Below are 21,471 nucleotides of genomic sequence, written 5' to 3' on the forward strand. Positions count from 1 at the left end.
CGGTTCCTCAACTGTAAAATGCGGTGTTCATAATAGTGCCTACTTCATTGTTTCTGAAGAGTACATGCAAGCACTCAGAACATTACCTGGAACACAACAATTGCTCAGCAAATTATTAGTTGCTGCTGTTATTATTATTAAGCACTTTCAGATGCGTAACCTCACTTGATCCTTACATTCTATTACTTTAAGCAAATCTGGACAAGGTTCTAAAAATTTTTAACATTTACAACATACAAAGATTCAGTTGGAAGGATTTCTGTTCAAACCCAAACTGTCCTTTTAATAATAGGTTAGTAATCCCACTCTGTGCAGACAATGACTCGTGGGATAGCTCCCCCACTACCCCCTGGTGGGAACCATGTTGAAGGGATGCAATAGCTCCCTTGGGAGGGGTAGCTCTTACATAAAAAGTGGGGCAAACTGAAGCTGCAGAGAATAAAATAATTAAAAAGACTTAAGTGAACATCTAGTTTCAGGCCAACCTTTATATTTCACTGCTGGGGAAACTGGGGACCAGAAACACGAAGTGGCTTTCACAAGTTCTGGAGCCAGATGGTAGTGGGGCTGGAACTAGGGCTCAGGATTCCCTGTCTGCACACCACCCAGTGCAGGTTCCCCACCCACAACTGGTAGGGAGGAGGGTGGGGAGGGTCTCACAGCTCTCACTGCTTTCTGAGGACGGTTCTGATGAGGGGGGATGAGACTCCCAGGAAAAATCACAGCTTTAGGGCCCCATACCCTGCAATGAGGCCAACAGAAATGACAGTGGAGACACCCTGGAATGTCTCCACAGGCCCAGACTTGCCCCAAGGTGATTATATTTGGAATGAATTATGAAGCTAATGTGGAGTGGTAGCATGAACCAGGAGCCAAGAGATCTCAGGACTAATTACAAATTCAGCTTAAAGGCCCCACCTTCCTGTTCCTAGGAAGTCTTCCTTGATGGCTCCCTCCCTGAGTTCCCACAGTGCTTACTCTCTGAATCACGCACCTGGCATACCCCACACCATCCCACATTGCTAAATAGCTTCTACTAATGGCCTCCCCACTCCTTATCTCCTAGCAGCACCAGATATGCTCTCAGTGGAGGGACTGAGCCTTAAGCATCCTGGTCTCTCTGCAGTTGCTAGTGTGCAGGGTGATTACAGAAGGGTTACGCCAAAGGGGGCCTCCCCTTCCCCAAATCAGTCGTTTGTTGAACCAAGCATCTCCTTTTGTGAAGGAAGCCAAAGTCAGGACTGTCATTGCCCCAAGGATCAGAACAGGTTACAATGGGATTTTGGACACAGTAACAAAAGAAAAAAACAGGGAGAAGAAAAGACCTTCATTTATGAGAAGCTGGAAAAAAAACCTCTCTGTAAGTAGCCGTGCCACTAGAGAGAAACGTTGTGTACGGGCAGGTTAAGAAAGAACCTCTGAAATAAGCTTTCTCTGCCCCATTAAACCCTAGAATCCATGTGACCTTGAGTGAATTCATACTCCTCCCTCCCTTCAGAGGGGACGGTCTGCTTACACTACCCAGTGCCATTATTGGTGTGGGGTGTTGTTTATTTGTTTTAAAAGCTTTTTCTGTTAATGTTAATATTGCTTTGACTTTATTCGTTACCCTGAGTACATTTCAGTAAAGTTGGATCTACTTATTCTGGGAATAATAAGTAATAAAGAATTTTTTTATAGACCATTTCAAAGTTGAACATCTGGAAATAAGATGGCATCTGTTAACAGGTTATCTAGACAAGTATATGTATGTGAGGGATTATGTGTGTGTATAGCCTTTAAAATGAATTCAAACAATGGATTATTGACATATGCATGTAGTACTTTATATACATAGACACATAGATATCTATGTGTATATACAGATATAGACATAGTTATTTTCAGTTGCCATCTGGTAATAACTTGGCATATGGTTTAATCTTAAATAGCTGTAACAATATCTATTTTATGTATATATGCAGCTATACAAAGTTATGAATATATGTCTATAAGTTTTAGATAACTTACTTCCAGTTGGCATTTATTATGTATTACATACATATGTGTGTGGATAGATTCGTGTGCACATAGCATATTTATGGTTAGAAATATATATGCCCAGTTACATATAAAGCTTCTTTTTGTTCAGTTGGAATCCAGAATAAGCTAACATGTTATTCTATCAACCACGATACACAGCAAGTATATATGCATAAGAGAAAATGTGTCGCTTGTCTCTAAGAAAACCCAAAAGTCATATGGGTTGCCTGAAGTGACATAAGTCTATATTTATTACTAGAAAATCAATAGTTTCAGTGTTTATCTTCTAAAGTAGCATAGGGTCTAGTGGGCACTACAAATTCAGGGAAGAGCCCAGGAATCATATCTTTCACTGGTATAACAGCCTTCATCTGGCGGCCAGATAAAGTAGGCCATCAGAATTTGCAGAACTCTGAGAAGAGCTGTTTCGGGTCTTGCTAGATTCTTGCTAGATTCAGCATTTTCATTTTACACTTGATCTTAGCCAAAAGGTCAAGAAGTGATAGCATTTCCACTCTAAACCATATGTTGACATGGTACTTGCCTCCTAACTCCTGTTTGCAGCTAGGTCCCAGGAGCTGGGGAGAGCTAGGGAGAAGCTGCTCAGATGTGGTGCTCAGAAAGGGTCAGACACTCACCATACGCTGTCACTGCCTTTGTCCATGGGCCATCCTCTGGGGTCATAGTACACATCCACGCTGAGGTTTTTGTCTGTGTCATGAGCTGAGTTGAAGTTGGTGATAACTCGGGAGGGAATCCCCAAAGACCGCAGCACTGCAAGTCAAGGGCAGTCTGAGGACTTGGGGTGCAGTGGAGATGGTATCTTGGGGTACCCCACTGCTGCCCACCCAGGAAAGGCACATCACACCCAGAGTACCTGTGTTGAGGGTCCCAGCGAAGACCCAGCACTGGCCGTATCGGACTGGCCTGAAGCCAGAAATTTGCCACTGCTTGAGGATCTCCACGCTGCCATTCCAGTTCCTTGGGTCCTGGCCACCTACGTAGTTACCACTCCAGTTCCCAGAAACCACACCATAGTCATCATTGGCATTGATCTGGGCAGGAAAAAAACCCCAAAGAATTCAGCACAGAGAATGACATGCAGAGTTCAGGGGACAAGATAAGGAGACACGGAAGGGAGCCTCCTTCAAGTGGATTTTCTGTCTTTCTGGGTGATTTGGATGATAATTGTGATAATGATCCCCCTAGGGGTATCAAGCGGTATATGAATTTAACAGTGCTTTCCTTAACAGGCCATGTTTGCCCCTAATTCACATATCATTCCCAGCTCACAGGGAAAACTGAGGCTCCGGGGCTTGTCAGTGGTGAGGGACGGGCAGAAAATCAGCCTGCAGGCAATTTCTGGCCAGAACTCATGGGCAGCTGCTGTTGCCTGACTTGAGAGTCCGTGGTTTGAAGCTCTCTTTTGGTGTCCTGGTCTTCTAAAAAGATCACCTGAGAACTTTAGCAACTAACTTCTTCTTGGAAAGAATAAAGATGGACTGTTGCTTTTCATTCATTCATTCATTTATTCATTCCCTCAACTTAAGGCATGATTCTTGTATAAGTAACACAACCACGATGCAGTATGAAAAGAGCACTGGGTTAGCGATCAAAAGATCTGAGTTTCTTAGTCCTAGTCTTTTATAGGCTCATATTGAAATATTTAGGGATGAAATGATATAATGTCTGGGATTTATCAAACAATCTGTGGAGGAAGGGACAGAGATGAAACAAGAATGGCCTTGAGTGGGTAATGGCTGAAGCCGGTGATGGGTACGTAAGAGTTCATTTCACTTTTTCCTCTACTTTAGTGAAAGTCTGAACTTTTCCATGATAAAAAGTTAAAAGAGAATGATAAAAGGAGAAACCTGAGAGAAAAACAAATATTGTATATTATCGCTTATATATGCAATCTAGAAAAATGGTACAGATGAACGTATTTGCAAAGCAGAACTAGACACACAGATGTACAGAACGAATATATGGTTACCAAGGGGGAAAGGGGGTGGTGGGATGAATTGGGAGATTGGGATTCACATATATACACTACTATGTATAAAACAGATAACTAATAAGAACCTGCTGTATAGCACAGGGAACTCCACTTTGCTGTACAGTAGAAACTAACACAACACTGTAAAACAACTATACCCCAATTAAAAAAATTTTTTTAAATAAAGTAAAATAATAGATAACTAATAACCTACTGTATAGCACAGGGAGATCTACTCAATGCTCTGTGGTGACCTAAATGGGAAGGAAATCTAAAAAAGAGAGGATAGATGTATACGTATAACTGATTCACTTTGCTGTACAGCAGAAACTAACATAACATTGTAAAGCAACCCTACTCCAATAAAAAATAAAAAAAAAAAGAAGAAGAAGAAACCCGAGTTGCAAGCCCAGCCTGGCTGCTTGTCAGCTGGGTGACTGCTTGCGCGGGAGTCGATTCACCTCTCTGGGCCTCCATTCTTCACCTTCCAACAGAGGGAACTCTAGAAACAAGTACTCCCTCAGCTGTCTTCCAGCAGCCAAGTTTTCAGAGTTTATGAAACTTTGACTAGCATTTATCCCAACCTTACAGTGAGAACGGCTCCCTCTCTCTGTGGGAGCCACAAGGGCAAGGCCTATGAGGACGAACAGTCTGGAAATGGAGGATCCTTGCCCAGGACAGGCTGACCCAGCCCTCCGCGGTCCCTCCGTGTGGTGGGTGAGCTCCACAGCCCCTCCAGGATGTTCTGGGCTGGAATAGTAGGATGGGGCCAGATGGGGCTCCTTCAAGATGGAAGATTGCATGGCCCATCCCCATCTCCTGAGTCACAGGTGCATCAGCCTCCAAAGTGGTAATCAGCAGGGTCATCTCTGACTGAAAGCCGAGGTTTCAAAGCCCCACACAGGCCATAATTCGCTCGTGGCCCAGCCCAACCAGGAGGGCTGGAGAGAGAGTGGGGAGGTACCGCTGAGGCACCCAGCTCTGAGATCAAGTGGTTTGTCTGGAGGGCAGGGGTGAGTTAGCAGCTACTGGAGCCAGCTGCCTCCCCTCCCCTCTCCTGAGCTGAGGAGGCTCAACTTCCTAAAGTGCCTGAATCCAGCTTCCCTTGACCTTGGCGTTGGCTTTAATCCACCCCCTCCTGGGCCACTTGATTTTCCAGGTTGGGCCCAGGCCCCACTCCCTCTCCTGTGCACTCTTCCCGGCTGCCTTGGTCCCCACCATTTCCTCAGCACCTCCACATTGCCTGGGCCTCCCCACAGCTGTCCTGTGAAGTTTGGGTTAAGAAGTGCTGCCTGATGACCCCCGATATCTATCATGCAGTCAGAAGGTCATTCAAATTTCTAACCATGTAACTAGCTTGTTAGCTTGGATATTCTCCCAACTCAAAAGAGACTTGAAATGCCTAGTCCATTAATCAAAAAAAAAAAAAAAAAGGTAAAGACCCTCCTGAGTAATCATTTAGTTTCAGAGGGTTAAAGTTCAAGAACTCTCCGACTTTTAGCTTTTTCCTTTGTAACTTTTGAGCAGGCTATCCCTTGTTTGGATGCTTTCTGATGGAGGTGCTCTGCACACTGACTACAGAGCAGTGCATTCCTCCAGCATCCAGCTTATGTGTGCCTCTGAGTGCACGTGCACATGTGTCTGGGGAAGTGGGGACAGGTTTCTCACGTGGAGGGACTGGACAATTGAAGGAGGCCCTGGGCGGGCAGTTGGAGGCCTTGCTCTGGCCAGACTCACAGGCTGAGGCTGTGAGTGAGTCACTTCAGCCCCCTGGCATCAGTTTCCGCATCTAGACAATGACTGTGTTGGCCTCTGCCCTCCCCACTGGCACTCGAGCCCTCTGTGCTGAGGATGAGATGAGTCAGAGCAAAGGAGGTTAACGCTTCAGGCTCACTCAGGAGCTTACCCCCTTTCCCAGGAGCCCCAGGGATGGAGCAAATTCTCAGCTTTGCCTCCTTCTGGTCCTGGCAGACACCCAAAGACCAAATCCTTCGTCACTGGAGGGAAGCCTCGCAATACAGTGGAAAGGGCTTTGGAGCCAGGCAGCCTGGGTCCAGTTCTGCCTTTGCCACTCACTCACCGTGTGTCTCAGGAATGTTCTTTAAGGTAGAGGCTCCACGCGTGCGAAATGGGGATGGTAACAGCCACAGCTATATTTTGTGAGATGTCAACCAACGCTATAAGTGGTTGTGCCTAACCCATAGCTGGGTTTGATATACAGGAATAACTAGTTATTATGGTTTTCTCATCACTCACCATTGCACTCAGCACCCGGCCAATATACTGGGGATCGTCTCTGCGGGCCACATCAGTAGCAGGGTCACGGTGAAAATTCAGACTATTATCCAGCAGAGAGAGGCAAATGTTCAGAATGCCTTCTTCAAACTGTTCAAAATGGGACCATATGTTATGATGAAAGAAATGACAAATAGTATCAGCTTATTGAAGGCACGGGGGCTACACTGGTAAGAACCATGGGCTCTGCCCAGATCCTTCTACTCCACAGCCTCCAGAGCTGAGAGAATCTGAGGAACAACCACCCAACTTGGGCTTTAACCCTGCAAACTCATCCAGAGCTCTCGCTATACACGAGGCCTTGAACTGAGGCCCCTAAAGTTAATGGCACTCCCTCACTGTTACGAACTTGAGAGCAATCACTTGGCCTGTCTGGGCCTCAATTTGTCCATCTTTATAACAGGGGATCAGACTGAGCTCATCTCAAAGTTTCCATCTAGATCTGACATTGATCTTGAGCATATTACTCAGACTTTGGGGGAACTGATTAAAAAGATAAAATGTCTCATTAAATTGGAATTTGAAGCTATTTTCACAAAATAAGACTTATTTTTGTCATTGCTTCTCAAATGGAGAAGGCCAAGCTCTTTCTTGCCTTAGGGTCTTTGCATGTGCAGTTCCTTCTACCTCCAGTGCTCTTCCCCGAGAGATCTATCTGGCCCCTTTGCCTCCTTCAGGTTTCTGATCAAAAGTTCTTTTCTAAGAGAGGCTTACCCAGATCTCGCCCTTCAAAAATATCTTCCCTTCCATCCCCGGGTGCACCTTATGCCCTTACCCACCCCATCCCACTTTCTTTTTGAATGAAATTTAACACAGAACCCAACATATAAAACTCAACATATAAAATATACGGCAGATGTGTTCTGGTTGACTACAGAATGGGGTCTGGACATGGCAGAGAATGCACCTGTCCACCCCCTGCTGGACATGCAAGGTACCCCACCCAAGGCACTTCATTGTAATGTCTTCATTTGTCTACTGGAGAAAAGAAAAGGTGGAGGGAATCCCTGGATGTTTTTTAGGCTGAGCAAACCTGGGAACTCTGTGGACTCAGATGTCATACTAATGAAGGACCTTTGAAAGGTCGAATGCACACACCAAGGAAGATTCCTCACATTCTTACCTAGAATGAAGAACAGAAACTACATTATTGTCCCAAGTGTCTCTACTGGGCCTTATCCTCATTTGTGCATCATGGTACCAATAACACTTCATTGCATCAATTTAGTTATGTGTCTGTTTTGCCCACTAGATTGTGACCTCCTCAAAGACAGGAAATCTGTCTTATCCATCTCCTGTATCTGTAGTGTGCAGCTTGGGGCCTGGCACATCTTAGGTCATCAGTAAATGCCTTCTGAATGGATGAATGAAGAGAAGGCAGGCGAATGGACAGATTTGGGAACTTCCACCTATTTGTGGGGCCAGCGGCTGAGCTTCTTGGGTATAATAGGGACATTACCACCAGGCTTTATGATCTTTTTACCTGTCCATAGTTCCAGCCAATCGCGCTAATGTAATTTGTTCTTCCCATGAAGATGACGCCAGCATCTTCCTGAACATACTCCTCTCTCTCATCATGGTTACTCATAAAGACACTATCGGCTGTTTGACACAAAAAGCAGATATTAGGGGTTATAGAGAGGACTATAGAGACCAGTCGTCCTCTCAGTCCTGAGTATCCTCCTGGGGGCTGGAGCAAGCCCCACCTGCAACCCTTCACCCAACCTCCACTGAGGAGTGAAGCCTTGGGCTATAATGCTTCCACCTCATATTATGGGAACTATGAACTTGAAAAAGAAGCTGGGATGACCTGAGAATCTGAAAATGAGACCCTTGGGAATGAAACACTTGCTTCTTCAGGCACAAGCTATCTCCACACTGCAGAATTGTGCTGTGGTCATTACACCGTACTATACAGTTTTCAAAAGCCCATGAGATCCCTGCAATAGCTCCAGAAATAGCAGGATGTCCACTTAATGGTGAGGAATTTGATGCTTAGAAGGGTAGAGTGACTGCCAGACACACAAAGCTGGTTAAGTGGCAGAGCTGGACTCAAACCCCTGGTTTCTGACTTCTAGCTTCTGTGCTGTTTCCATATTCCAGAAACTTTCCCTAATCAAACCTGAGCCCATGAAAATCATCCCTCCCGTCTCCTTTCCATGGGCATCACTTAGCTGATGGCTGGGAGTGTGGGTGGCTAGGTGCCTACCTTGCAACCAGGGGTTAAAGAGCAGTATGAATGTTCCAAGTTTCGTAGTGGAGTCATTGCCCTCAGAGGAGATCTCAATGCTCAGCGTGTATCTTCCTATGGGTGCATTGGCAGGACTGAGGATGGAGATGCTCAGAACATTGTTGTCGTCGCACAGAAGTTGTGCACCCCAGCCAGTGCCACTTATCCTGTTGGAGAGTGGAAACACAGCCTTTGTCTTGGCCGACTCTGAGGGGTAAGGCCCTGTAAAAGAAGGCATAGGACAATGGAAACCAAGTAGTGTTGGCCAGACTGTGGGGAGAAAACAGATTCCAATATAACTGCCGGGACCCTTTGGGAGACATCATACAATGAAGCATTGTGTTATGGCGCTGGAAGCAGCTGGAGAGACCACGTGGACCAAATCCCTCTTGATGTGAAGACTGTGACCCTCAGACTCAGAGACAGGCAGAAACTTGCTCAAGGTCACACTAAGTCAATGGTAGAGCTGGGCTAAAGCCCGGGGCCACCACCACCACCATCCCTTGGATGCACAGCCCCAAGGTCTACTCAGATGTGTGTTGGCTGGGAGAGCAGGGAGCAGGTACCTGTGGAAGCTGTGAATGTCGCACTTCTGTTATAGTCGAGACATCGGTGTACGGTCAATGACATGTAGAAGAGTTGGCCTCTCCGCACGATAAGCTCCTGGCTGGAGAACTTGTCTGTGTGATGTGCCTGCTCATTGAGGCTCATCTGCCAGTCGACACTCTGGAGTCCTAAAGCCGTGAGACAGAAAAGAAGACTTGAGATCCTCAGAGGCAAGGGATGGTGGTGTGGGGGGAAAAGTGTAAGTTACCAAAGAGACTGCTTTTGGACAGGGCTCGCTGGGGAAGAATATTCTAGGAAGAATCACATGAAAATGCAAGCATAGCAAGCACTTTACAACCTATTCCCATCTGCCTTTTCAGGCTGCTGAAGCTCTGCACACACTAGTCCCACTTCCCCCTCCACCTGGCCAACTGTCACTCAGCTCTCAAAGAAGTAGCTTCACCCAACTGGCCAGGAGAAATGAGTAACCAATTCTGTCCACTTTATCCTCCTTCCTTTGTGAATGGGGGCTCACGTAGAACTGGGAGGAGGCTACTTCTCTCGAATCCACCACCCTGGTTTGGCTTCCTTGCTTTTTCCTTTGTGTCTTCCCAGATACCAGGTGTCTTCTATCACTCCAACACCCAGCAAACATTTAGCTGTGTCATCTGTACTTTATATGTGCAACACCTCGGTGTTGGCCTGAGCATCTGATGCTGAGGAGGACTGTGTAACCCTGACAAGCATTTCGAGGCTGGAGATTGGGCAATCACTGGCCTGGAAGGTCTTTCAAATGCTCACTGGCAAGAGTGGTCTATGGCCGTGAGATCCCTGGATAAGACCCTGAGGACTAACACCTCAAAATCCACCCCCAAACTTCTCAGGTGATTGTGGAGGTGAGGGAGCTAAGCTGAGAAGGGTTTCAGAGAAGAAAGATTCCAGGAGATATAAGGAGTTTAGCCAATTTAAACCTTTTGAGATATTTAATTCCTTTGAGTTACATTTGAGACGTTCAGCACCCATTCTTCTGCAAATGAAAGTGGTCTCTGTCTTTATGATGTGGCCATGGCTATGATGGGAGCGGAGTAGCCCATCCCAGCACCAGGCACAGCTCTTGTTTATAGGTGTCTGTCTGTGTTCATCAGAATGTGCCTTCTGGAACTTTATATTCTGATGCCTAGCACATTGCTTGACTGTATTAGGACAGTTAGACAAACAACCGAGGGAATAAATGAGCAAACAAACATAAAACTAATGTCATGCAATGACCCTCATGACTAGAGCTCTAAATTTAGTCTATAAGGAAAGGTGTATATGGGGTGTTTGTTCAATAAACATATAGAGAATACATATTATTTATAGAACACTATGTAAAGCACAATGTTGGGGGTGTGAAAATGTATGAAAAGTAGTTTGAATCCTCAAAGAGCTTCAGGAGTGCATAAGACAACATGTCAGAATGAATGGTGGAATGAGGTAAATCCAATCTCCCCCCAAAAAGGTGTCTAGGAGATGTAGGTAAGAATCACTTTCAGTTATAGGGATCAGAAAAAATTCATTGAAAATGCTGGGCCTTGAAGGAAGAGAGAATTTTGTCAGGTGCGTTCCAGACAACAGGCAGAGAGGCCCAAGGCCCAGGAGAGCAGGTGTCTCATTTGGCTAGAGCAGAGGCTTTGCACAGAGGAGAAAGGGGAGGCAGGGAGGGCGTAGCTCCAGGGCGGGCCTGGGGCTGGGGGCTCCCATCCAAGCAACTCCGGAGATGGGCAGAGGCTCGTAAGAGACACTCTCTTTAGTGGGACGCAAACTCGGGTGATGAGCCAAAGGCTGCTGCTGAAGCAGGGCTCAGGAGGTGATCTCACCTCCACTTGGAGTACTAAAGATTCATTCATTCAAATGCCCACTTGTTCATTCATTCATTGAACAAATGGTTATAGAAAAAATAAATTAAGTTTTTTTTACTCAGGGAAACTAAAACATTCATGCAATCAAAAATATCTATTGAATGAAGGGCAAGGCAAAAGGAGAGAAGGTGGGACAGAAGATGCCAACAGCTCAGATCTCAGGCACCCTCTGGCAAACATCAAGCTCTACATGACTTGCAGAGAGCTGGTTTGCTAAAAGCTAGGACTCTTTAGGGCAACGTCCCCACCTTTTAAACCCCTGCCTCTTACGAGCTGTGCTCACTGCCTTCTGTGCGTGGGATTCGGTAGAGCTTCACTCACTGTCTCGTTTTAGAAAAAAAGAAGAGCTCTTAGAAATGTGTGGTCTGAGGTCACACAAGCCTCCCTGGAGATTCTTCCCCGCTCCCAAACCCTAAAGGATATGTGCCTTCTCCCCAGGAGAAGCTTATTATTCTTGACCATGGACTCTTTGAGAGCAGCAATTATGTCCCCAGACAGCCCTCAGTCAAGCACAGGGGTGAGGAAAGAGGGGTGGCAGCGACTCCCATCTATAGCCAGCTTCTGCCTTCCCTCCAACAGGCCCACCTCCTTCTTTGCTGTGCCAAGGGTTATGCACTGTTTGCTATATGACAAAAAGATGAATCAACATGCAAAAGTACACACAGCCAGTTTACAAAGGCTTGCTTAAGTCCTGAAAAATAAAACAATTCTAACTATCAGAAAAATAGTAGCGATGTCTCCCTTTCATGCCAGAACGCAGTGGCTTGTCTGCAGGGAAAATGATGAAGAAGACTGAGCTCCAGGGTGCCTTGGCTGCAGAAACACCGAAAGGAGACGAAGGGCACTTTGTGCGGACTAGGTGAAGCCCTGGGGTGACTGAGATGGTCATCTCTGCCTTTCCCAGCATAAGCCCCGGCATGAAGGAGTCTTGCTCCTTCATGGGGTGCTCGTGGGACATGCAGAGCTTCTCTGAGCTGGAGGGTGAGGAAGAGCATGACACATTTGTCATCAGTCTCCTATGTGTCAACTGCTCTTAACAGTACACAGAGCACCCCTTCGGGTGCGGGGAGGAGGGGCACCTGAGCCCTTACTGCCGGAAGGGCATCGTGTGTAACCTTTGTGGCAAACGAGGACACGCTTTTGCCCCGTGTCCCAAAGCGGTTCACAATTCCGTGGCAGCTCAGCTAACCGGCGTGGCCAGGCACTGAACACCCGCCTGTCTGCCAGGGTGAACACACAGCCAGCTTACCCCTCTTAAGTGCCAAACCTTTTTTTTTTAACCATTTTTTATCATTTTTGAAGATCAATGTTTGTTGAATTGAGAACATTGTTGACCCTGGCTTCTGTCAGGGTGTCTATCTTTTGAAGCTCATCCCGTCCCCTTTTAATTTGCTGCTTCTAATCGCCGTGGTCTGAGAATTTGTGAAACCAGTGTTGTTAGAAGTGTATGTAACCTGAGTCAATAGGATCTGAATGGTGGCCAAGGGCCTCCCTTATGGCATTAAAATGCATGGACTTTGTGACAGCACTTTCAGTGGCTCAGAAGCCATTCTTCACAGAATCATGGAATCGAATCTGGAATTTTCCTGCTGGAAAGGACCTAAAAATTGGTCTAGACCAATCCACTGGTTTTCCAACAGATGAAACAGGACCAGAGAGGTTAAATGACTGGGTCAAAATCACATAGCTGTCTGGTGCCAGAGCTAGCCTAGAGTAGAGTTCCCTGACCCCAAGCCCGGTGCTCATTCCACTACCTCTCACACCTCACAACATTTTCCTCAACACTTGAGGGCCCAGAAAGTCTGCTCTTTCCAGAATAATGAGCCCAGGGGAATGCTAAGAAATCATCTGGGGAAGGAAGGAGAAGATTTGGCAGGAGCTTCAGAATACTTGGGAGATACGGAAGGGACAAAGGAACATAATCCAGGGTGTACTCATTGCCCCCTGGGGTACCATATCTGGATTAAAGTGGCCCTGCTCCTTTGTGGCCTTCCCCTTCCCCGTTCATTGCCATCAGTGAGAAATAGAGGTGCTCCTGAGCAAAGGTTTGCGTTTGCATCTTAGCCTCAATAGCTAGCGTCCCCAGAGAAGCAGCCGACTGGAGCTCATCTGCAACCTCCGGACTCTCAGGAGAAAGACGGAATTCCAAGGGAGCTGTTAACTCTGAAAAGTACTTGGGAAATAGGCCAAGCTAGAGGGCATTGGGTCTACTAAGTGTTATCAAGTTCAAGTAGAAAAGACAGTACACTGCTTTTCTTTTAGTTTTTGTCTTTCCTTTATGTTTTGTGATTTCCTCGTGGCTTAGAATGTAAAATCGATTGTTTAAAGTTTTGTTCTGAATAAATATTTACCTTTTGTATTGCTAAAAAAAAAACCCCAGAACAGTACACAGAGCACCTTACACCTGTCATCGATGAAATCTTACAGAAATTGCAAACTGAGGGGGGGATTAGCAGATACACACTACTATATATAAAATAGATAAACAACAAGGTCCTATGGTATAGCACAGGGAACTATATTCAATATCTTGTAATAACCTATAATGGAAAAGAATATATATATATGTATAACCGAATCACTTTGCTGTATGCCTGAAACTAACAGAACATCGTAGATCAAGTATACTTCAACTAAAAAAAAAAAAGAAAGAAACTGATACCTTATTCGAGGTCATATACCTAATGATTGGCAGAGACAGGATTCTGAACCCAGGTCTTACTGACCCTCCCTGTTGCCATGGTCCCCTGTTCTCCACCTGGGAGGGGGACCCAGATGGTGAGAAGCCCTCACTGTGCATTGGCCTCCCTTCTGGCATTTGCATCCTGACACGGAGGAGAGAGTGAGCACCTGGAAGGGGAAATGTGTTCCAAAGGGCATTCTTCATGGGAGGTTAGTAGAAGAGGAGCATCCCTGAATCCCAAGGGGGACGGCATGCTGAGTGCACCCAAAGCCCCCAGGTGGTTCCTGCCTCCCTCAGTCACCGCCCCACGTGTGAGCCCTAGGATTGTTTCTGCCAGCCCCACATCAAGGATCTGATGATCCTGTCTGTGGATTATCCAGGGCCTTTGTTCTCCCACCCACCACCCCTTGGCATAGCACTAATCACAGCCAGAGTGTTCTAGAAAGGATAGGGCAGGGGGTAGGGGAGGTGCGCAACCATCCACGTTTCTTCTTGAGTTTACAACTTCATGGATGTTTGTGAGCCTCAGAGCTGTTTTTTACACCTGCCTGGATGAAGGGCAGGGATGAAAGGAGAGTGGCTTCGCCCTTACAATTGACTCATCAACACAGACTCTCAAAAACATCAGAGGGAGAAGCCTTGGAGACCGAGCATCTCCCCACACCCTTATTATGGCTGTGAGGACGTGGAGGCCCAGGAGGTGGTTTGCCCACAGTGGGATGTTTCTGAACTCTCATCCAGGGCCCGTCTCACAATCCCACACCGCCTCCTTGAGTCACTGCTTAACTCTACCGTCAGGCTGGGGGCAATTTCCCCAATTTTTTTATCCTGAGAATATCAGTGCCACCAGCAACACTAATGTGGTAGCAACGGACAAATGTCTATCTCAGGGCTTCCCTGGTGGCGCAGTGGTTGAGAGTCCGCCTGCTGATGCAGGGGACATGGGTTTGTGTCCAGGTCCAGGAAGATCCCACGTGCCGCGGAGCAGCTGCGCCCGTGAGCCATGGCCGCTGAGCCTGCGCGTACAGAGCCTGTGCTCCGCAACGGGAGAGGCCACAACAGTGAGAGGCCCGCGTACCGCAAAAAAAAAAAAAAAGTCTATCCCAGTATTCACTTGCTCCTTCTTTCTTGGTAATAAAATCCTCCATGTTAATGGCCAGGCTCCCCTGCAGCTGGGGTCATGTGAATGAGTTCTGGGCAATGACTTGTAGGTATAGTGATGTGTATTAACTTCTAGGATACCTCTTTTTCTTAAATTGAGGTGAAATTCACTGTTTTAACCATTTAAAGCATACAATTTGGTGGCATTTAGTACATTCACAATGTTGTACAACCATCACCACTATCTAGTTTCAGAACTTTTTCATCAACCGCAAATATATCCCCCACTCATCTGCAGTCACACCCCATTCCCCGCTAACTGCAGCCCCTGGCAACCATTAATCTACTTTCTGTTCCCCTGGATTTGCCTGTTTTGGTCATTTCATATCAATCGAGTCACACATGTATGTAGTCTTTGAGTCTGGTTTTTCACTTAGCATAAGGTTTTCAAGGTTCATCCATGTGGTAGCATTTATCAGTAGCTCATTCCTTCTTTATGGCTGAATAATATTCCACTATGTTTATATACTGTATTTTGTTCATCCATTCATCAGTTGAGGGATATTTGGGTTGTTTCTACCTTTGGGCTCTTGTAAATAGTGCTGCTATGAACATTCATTTGCAAGTATTTGTTTGAATACCTGTTTTCAATCCTTCTGAGGAAACCTCTTTTTCAAAAGTTGGCAAGTGCCCTTAGCCTGCTCACTTCCATCTTCTTCCACCTGCTGCCCGGGGTGTGGGTGTGATGTAGACTCAACTCTAGACCACGCATGCCCTCAGGACATCAGAGTGGGGAACTGCACAGAGCCCAGGTCCCGGGGGATTGTGCAGCTGTCCTCTCCACCAGAACGGCCTACATCCAGGCCTATTGTGTAAGGAAGAAGTAAACTTCTGTCTTGTTTATTTCTCTAAGCCATTGTTATTTGGGGTTCACTGTCATTCACAGCTAAACCTAATTACATATACTTGATAATGTAACCTCCCCTTCTTCTGTGGTCCACCTTTGGCAGGGGTAACATGAGAAGCACAGAACAGATTCCAGATTGTGAAAGCGGGCTCACTAGGCAACCGTCTCCATCCTTATCAGCTGGGCTCTGTAATCGAGTCACCTGCAGCAGGTGGGGAGGATGACTTGGTTGCAGGTGTGGGACTGGGGTTTTCACTTGCTGTTTCCGGGAGGACCACAGAGAGCTGCTGGCAGGTGCCCATCACATAATGATACTCTAGGGGCTGCATCTTCCCCACCTGCCCAGACCCTATTCCCTAGGTCTCTTCTCTAGACTAAGATTTTTTTTAATCTTACAGATTTCTAGAGTTAATTAGGGCTGAGAGATATATTAAAAGTCATCTAGCCAAGTGTCTTCAAGCTTTTTGTTAGAGACTTCATTAATACAGAAATACATTTTGTACACTGCTCACATACATGGGTCTATGATTGACGTAAAGTTTCACAAAAAAATACTAACCCTTACTGTGTACAATGCACTGATAGTTTCTGTTTTTCTTTTTTAATTTGCTGATCACAATCCACTAAACTGATTTCACAACTTGCTAATGGGTGGCAACTGGCAGCTTGAAAAACAGTGTTGTGATCCAATATTCCCATATTACAGGTAAGAAAGCTGAGGCATTGGAAGGGGAAGCCATCTGCTGAGGTCACAGGGTAGTTTAGAGGCAGAGCTTGGCTCAGAAACCAGGTCTTAGATCTTGGTCACTGGTGGGCTGTGAGTCATTCCCAATGCCCCCCTCAGCTCCAGGCACCGGGATGTTTCCAGCTCCTGGCAGGACCCCCACTCGCTCCAGCCCTTGCCACTCTCTTCTTTCTCTCTCTCTAGCCTGTGCTGCTTCCCTTCATCTTTCCCTCACATTCAGACATTTTCAATTCCTGTGCAGCATGGGTGGTACAATTTCTTGGCACCCAGGTCGTGGGGAAATGGGGGTTCCCTGGGTGGCTGAATGAGGGGCTGCTGAGGATCTCGGGATGACTGAGCCCTGAACGGATGGTCTGAGCAGCCTTGAGCAGGGTCTCAGCATCTCTGTAGAAGGGAACAGTGAAACCAAACCTCCTCCCTTGTACGGTTTTTGTTGGGATCCCACGTGTGCCCATCACTAGGGCCTGGCCCTCTGGCAGGGGGATACAAATGCCTTAGGATCCCACACATAATGGCACCAGCAACACAGGATAGAGGAGGGTTTGAGCTTTCTCATGGGCTGCCATTGAGGGCCTCAGATGTGCAGACACCGCTAAGCATGTGTGAGCATGTGTCCTTTCATAGTTACAAACCCTTCTATGTTGTCATTCTCATTTCACAGCTGAGTGATTTGAAAGTCCAGTCAGGTGATGTCACTTGCCAAATATCACTTGCTCAGGCAGAGCCTGGCCTGAGCCCAGACTGGGAGCTGGTGCGGCCTGACCACACGCAATTTCCACGCTGCCACCCTGCAGCCAGCTGAGGTCGTGGTGGTGGCATGACCTGGGCACAGTTCCAGGAAGCTGTCAGAGAGAAAGGGCCACCCACAGCTTCCTCCCCGCCTCGATATTATATGGTCAGCATGAGAGGAGAGGAAGGAAGAAGGATTCTGGGCCCCCTTCACTTCCAGAGAGAGTTTAGGATCTCTTAGACCCTCACTGAGTACAAGGATCATTTGGAGAATTCATATTAGCCTAAGCTCCACCACTGACCCATGAAATCAGGATCTCGATCTCTGCGTTAGGGACAGCGTTGATTTTTTTCCTTAAACTCTCCTGGTGATTCTAATTCGGAGCCAGAGCCAGGACTGAGAATCACTGCCTTAGGCCTACATAGCGTTTACACTAATCAAAGCTCCTTTCAGTGAATTCTTTCCCCTGAGCCACACAGCTGCTCTGGGAGGGAGGCAGATGGGGCAGTCACCATCTCCTGTTTACAAAGGAGGAAAACAGGCTGAGAGAGATGAGTGCAGACTCCTTCGGAATCCCCCTCAGCCCCTACCAGAGACCTGAGGCCCCGTTCCTTACTTCAGCAATAGGGGAAAGCATTTCCTCACTTCAGCTCACACCCCAGGCCAACATGTGGGCCCTGGGGAAGGAACCGTTGCTCCATCTGTGGAGCGCAGCCCAGCAGGATGGAGGCTAAGCCGAGAAGTTATGAGGTGAACAGAGCAGCACGGACACAGCGCAGAGGCTTGGAAATGGGGAAAGAGCCTCTGGCATCCCAGCTCCCAGGAAAGGGTTTCTGTGTAGACCCACAGCCCAGAACGGCACGGGTCCTCTGCAGACTGGGGCTTGAGGCCAGAGAGGGTAAGTCCTGAACCCAGCGCTCTGCCCAGCAAAGCGGCTGGCGGGAAAGTGCACCATCCCAGCGGGACAGGGCGTCAGTCCCCAACACAGAGGTTCTGGCCTCCTGCAGGCAGAGGTCTGCATCCAGGTTTGAACCTTGGGGATCCTGCCTCTGACCCAGGGCCTCCGAGTGGCTTCAAGGATGGGGAACAATGCTTCCCCTCCACACCGGGCCCAGCGTCTGTGTCCACAGCCTGCATTCCTGTCTGGCGTGGGGCTCTGGCCTCGGTGCCTGGCAGGCAGATGGTGCCCAACCACTCTGTGCAGAAGGCTGCCAGGCCTTCCTCCACCACATCATCCCCCACTCCGGGAGGCGGAGTAACCGCACACCCCGGATTCCAACACGAACCTTAACTTGGGAGCTAGACGCAGCCCTCTCAGACCAGCACGCTGCGACCCCGATAGTCCCCTGGGTCACATGTGCCCAACCACCCACGTTTCTTTTCCTGTTCCCTCTCCCCAGAACACTCCTCATTCCACAAAACTACTTTTTAAAAAATAATTAATTGATTTGTTTTTTTGGCTGCGTTGGGTCTTCATTGCTGCGCGCGGGCTTTCTCTCATTGTGGCGAGCGCGGGCTACTCTTCGTTGCGGTGTGTGGGCTTCTCATTGAGGTGGCTTCTCTTGTTGCGGAGCACAGGCTCTAAGTACGCGGGCTTCAGTAGTTGTGTCACGTGGGCCCAGTAGTTGTGGCTCGTGGGCTCTAGAGCACAGGCTCAGTAGTTTTGTCACACAGGCTTAGTTGCTCCGCGGCATGTGGGATCTCCCCAGACCAGGGCTTGAAGCCGTGTCCCCTGCATTGGCAGGCGGATTCTTAAGCACTGCACCACCAGGGAAGCCCCCACAAAACTACTTCTGACTGAGTCCAACTCATCGTCCATACCAAGTGCCACCTGGGTCCCAGGGTCTTTCCTATCCCAAACCATGGCCAAGATTAATCCCCTCCTCCTCTGGGCCCCCTGGCTCTTGCTTGGATTTGTAACACAGCCTAATGACAATCCACTTCAAGCTCCACGAGGGCAGAGACCGCAGCTCATGATCTCTGTGCTCCACTGCACCTCGTGGCTCTTTCCCTGGGTGTCCAGTAAGCGAACGCGTTCATTCAGGAACCATTTTCTGAAACCTGCTTGGCTGACTGACCAGGACGGGCCAGGAACTCAGGTGTGAGAGCTTCAAAGGAGTGAAGGTGTTTCCCTGTCTATCTTTTTAAAAATTTGATTTTCTCTGAACTGACCATCGTCCACATTTCACTGTGACCTTAGAACATCTGGTGGATCCAGAAGTTGAGCCTTAAGAGCTCAATTCCACGAGTCACAGGCGCTGACACGCTGGGCCCCTCAGGATGTCATGCAGGTCTCCCGGCGGGCAGGCTGCTGCGGGTGCACACGCCCCCAGAGGGTGAGCCTCTGCTGGGGCCCATTGCTCTCTGTCCCGGGTGCCCTTTCATGGTGAGAGAGCTGTCAGTACTGGAAGGAGCCTGGAAGTCTATCCATTTTAAGCCCTTTGTCTTGAATCGAGAGCCTGAGGCTCAGCGGCAGCAGAGGCTCAGGCTCAGATGAGGAACCAGGTTCAGTACTGCTTTCCTGTGTCGCAGATGTCACCCGCACTCATGGATAAGCTCGGCTCTGATAGTAGGACACAGTGGAAAGGGCGCTACTAGAACCGAGTCTGGGCCCTGCTATCAGCTTTCTGTGGGACCCCGGTAAGTGTCTGTACCTTCCTGGGCCACCATCTCCTCCAGAGGGAGGGAGATGGCCTGGCTGACAGCTGGCATCCCCTCTTGCTAAAGTCTACAGGATCCAAAGCTCCCCTTCTTAGCAACCCAGCACTGCTGCATGCTCACGGGAGGAAGCTGGGGATAAGCGAATGGTCCTTTTTGCTCTCACCCTGTCCTGGTCTTTGTGACTTCTGAAGGAACCAGCATTGCCCGTTTGCATCGTGCTCAGCGGTTTCTTGGGCAAACCTTCCTGCAGATCTAACCACCATTCACAGTGTTTTACCGGTTTGACTCTTGCCTTGTTTGGATTTGGTGTAGCTGCCAAACCACTGGGCAGAGCACCCATGACAGGCAATAATTAGCCTGCTGCTTAGCAGGGGCGCCGTCAAAGCCGAGCCTGGTCCTCAAAGTGACCGCAGAGCCAGAGAACCTGAGCTCCCCAGCAGTGATTTTTCACCCCCTTCCCAGGGGCCGGCGGTAGGAACTGTCCTCGGCACACCTGCTCCCTTCTGCTCCTGGCAGTTCCAGCTCACCAAGTCACTTTTAAAGAGCTTGCTGGTGCTTCCGGATGTGTAGTTTACTTAGGAGAATTCCGGCGCTGCCGATGGTTTCTTTTAAATCAACTCACATGCTGTCACTCCCTCCCTCCCTTGTAGCCCTGAGACGCACTTTTCTTTGCCAGAGTGACTGACAGCTGGTAAAACCGCACTGAGAAACACAGAAAGCAGGTACCAGCTGGCTTGAAAAGGCAAAGCTTGTCTGTCTGTCTAAGGGGACGTGACCTCCAGCTGCGCTGAAGATCCTGTTCATTATTCAGGACTCCATCCCAAACACGCTCTATCTCCGGGACCATGCTAGAGGGAATAGGCAGCCACTGAGAAAGAGAACCCTAAAATATCAAGGTCTAGCCTTCAGAGTTCCCAAGGCAGCTGTCCCGAGCTGGACACTCGTGCCTCTCAGTCGGCCCAGAAGCATGGGCATCCAGCGAGGGCTGGCAGAGAAGATTCCATGTACTCACCAGACATGTTTCCCCTTCCTCTGCTTCCTCTCTGGGTTCGTCTGGGAATGGCACAGATGGTGTGGGGAGACTGGCTGCTGGGATCACCTTGCCATTTATAGAAGCTTCTCCTACACACCCCAGTGAGAGTTCTAATAAGGTGGGTGAGGCACCCACCTCATTACAGGTCCTTCCTGTAGTACCTGTAAGCGTTTCACTAATCACATACTTGTCACCCAGTGGAAGGTCATGCTGTTTGTGCAAAAGCAGCTTGGGGAGAAGAGGGGAGATAAGAAAAAACATGCAGAGTTTGAGTTTATGATTTTTTTTTCAAGATGAACAACTTCCTGGATCGTAGGGTTTAGGAAATTATGTCATGCTTTTCTTTTTTTTTTTTTTACGGTACGCGGGCCTCTCACTGTTGTGGCCTCTCCCGTTGCGGAGCACAGGCTCCAGATGTGCAGGCTCAGCGGCCATGGCTCATGGACCCAGCCGCTCCGTGGCATGTGGGATCCTCCCGGACTGGGGCACGAACCCGTGTCCCCTGCATCAGCAGGCGGACTCTCAACCACTGCGTCACCAGGGAAGCCCGATGTCATGCTTTTCTTGAAGTAGTTTGTCCAGAGCTGATGCTGGGAAGTCCCTTGGGGAGGTCAAAGAAAT

At 48.1% G+C, this 21,471-nt stretch overlaps 1 protein-coding gene across 1 annotated transcript in view; it reads right to left on the bottom strand.

Annotated features, from left to right (window-relative positions):
- TGM3 (transglutaminase 3) overlaps nt 1-20,888 on the bottom strand; it is a 37,694-nt gene extending 16,806 nt beyond the window's left edge. Inside the window, exons 1-7 of the mRNA XM_024743174.1 lie at nt 20,830-20,888; nt 9,110-9,277; nt 8,523-8,765; nt 7,797-7,915; nt 6,275-6,403; nt 2,900-3,077; nt 2,661-2,796 (exon numbers count right to left, since the gene is read on the bottom strand). Of these exons, the coding sequence (XP_024598942.1) occupies nt 2,661-2,796; nt 2,900-3,077; nt 6,275-6,403; nt 7,797-7,915; nt 8,523-8,765; nt 9,110-9,277; nt 20,830-20,836 (980 nt within the window). The 5' untranslated portion in view covers nt 20,837-20,888. The remainder of the gene's footprint in view (nt 1-2,660; nt 2,797-2,899; nt 3,078-6,274; nt 6,404-7,796; nt 7,916-8,522; nt 8,766-9,109; nt 9,278-20,829) is intronic.
- Between the last annotated feature and the right edge of the window lie 583 nt (nt 20,889-21,471).

The sequence above is a fragment of the Neophocaena asiaeorientalis genome, unplaced genomic scaffold (assembly GCF_003031525.2).
Source record: "Neophocaena asiaeorientalis asiaeorientalis breed wild unplaced genomic scaffold, Neophocaena_asiaeorientalis_V1.1 scaffold82, whole genome shotgun sequence".
NCBI lineage: Eukaryota > Metazoa > Chordata > Mammalia > Artiodactyla > Phocoenidae > Neophocaena > Neophocaena asiaeorientalis.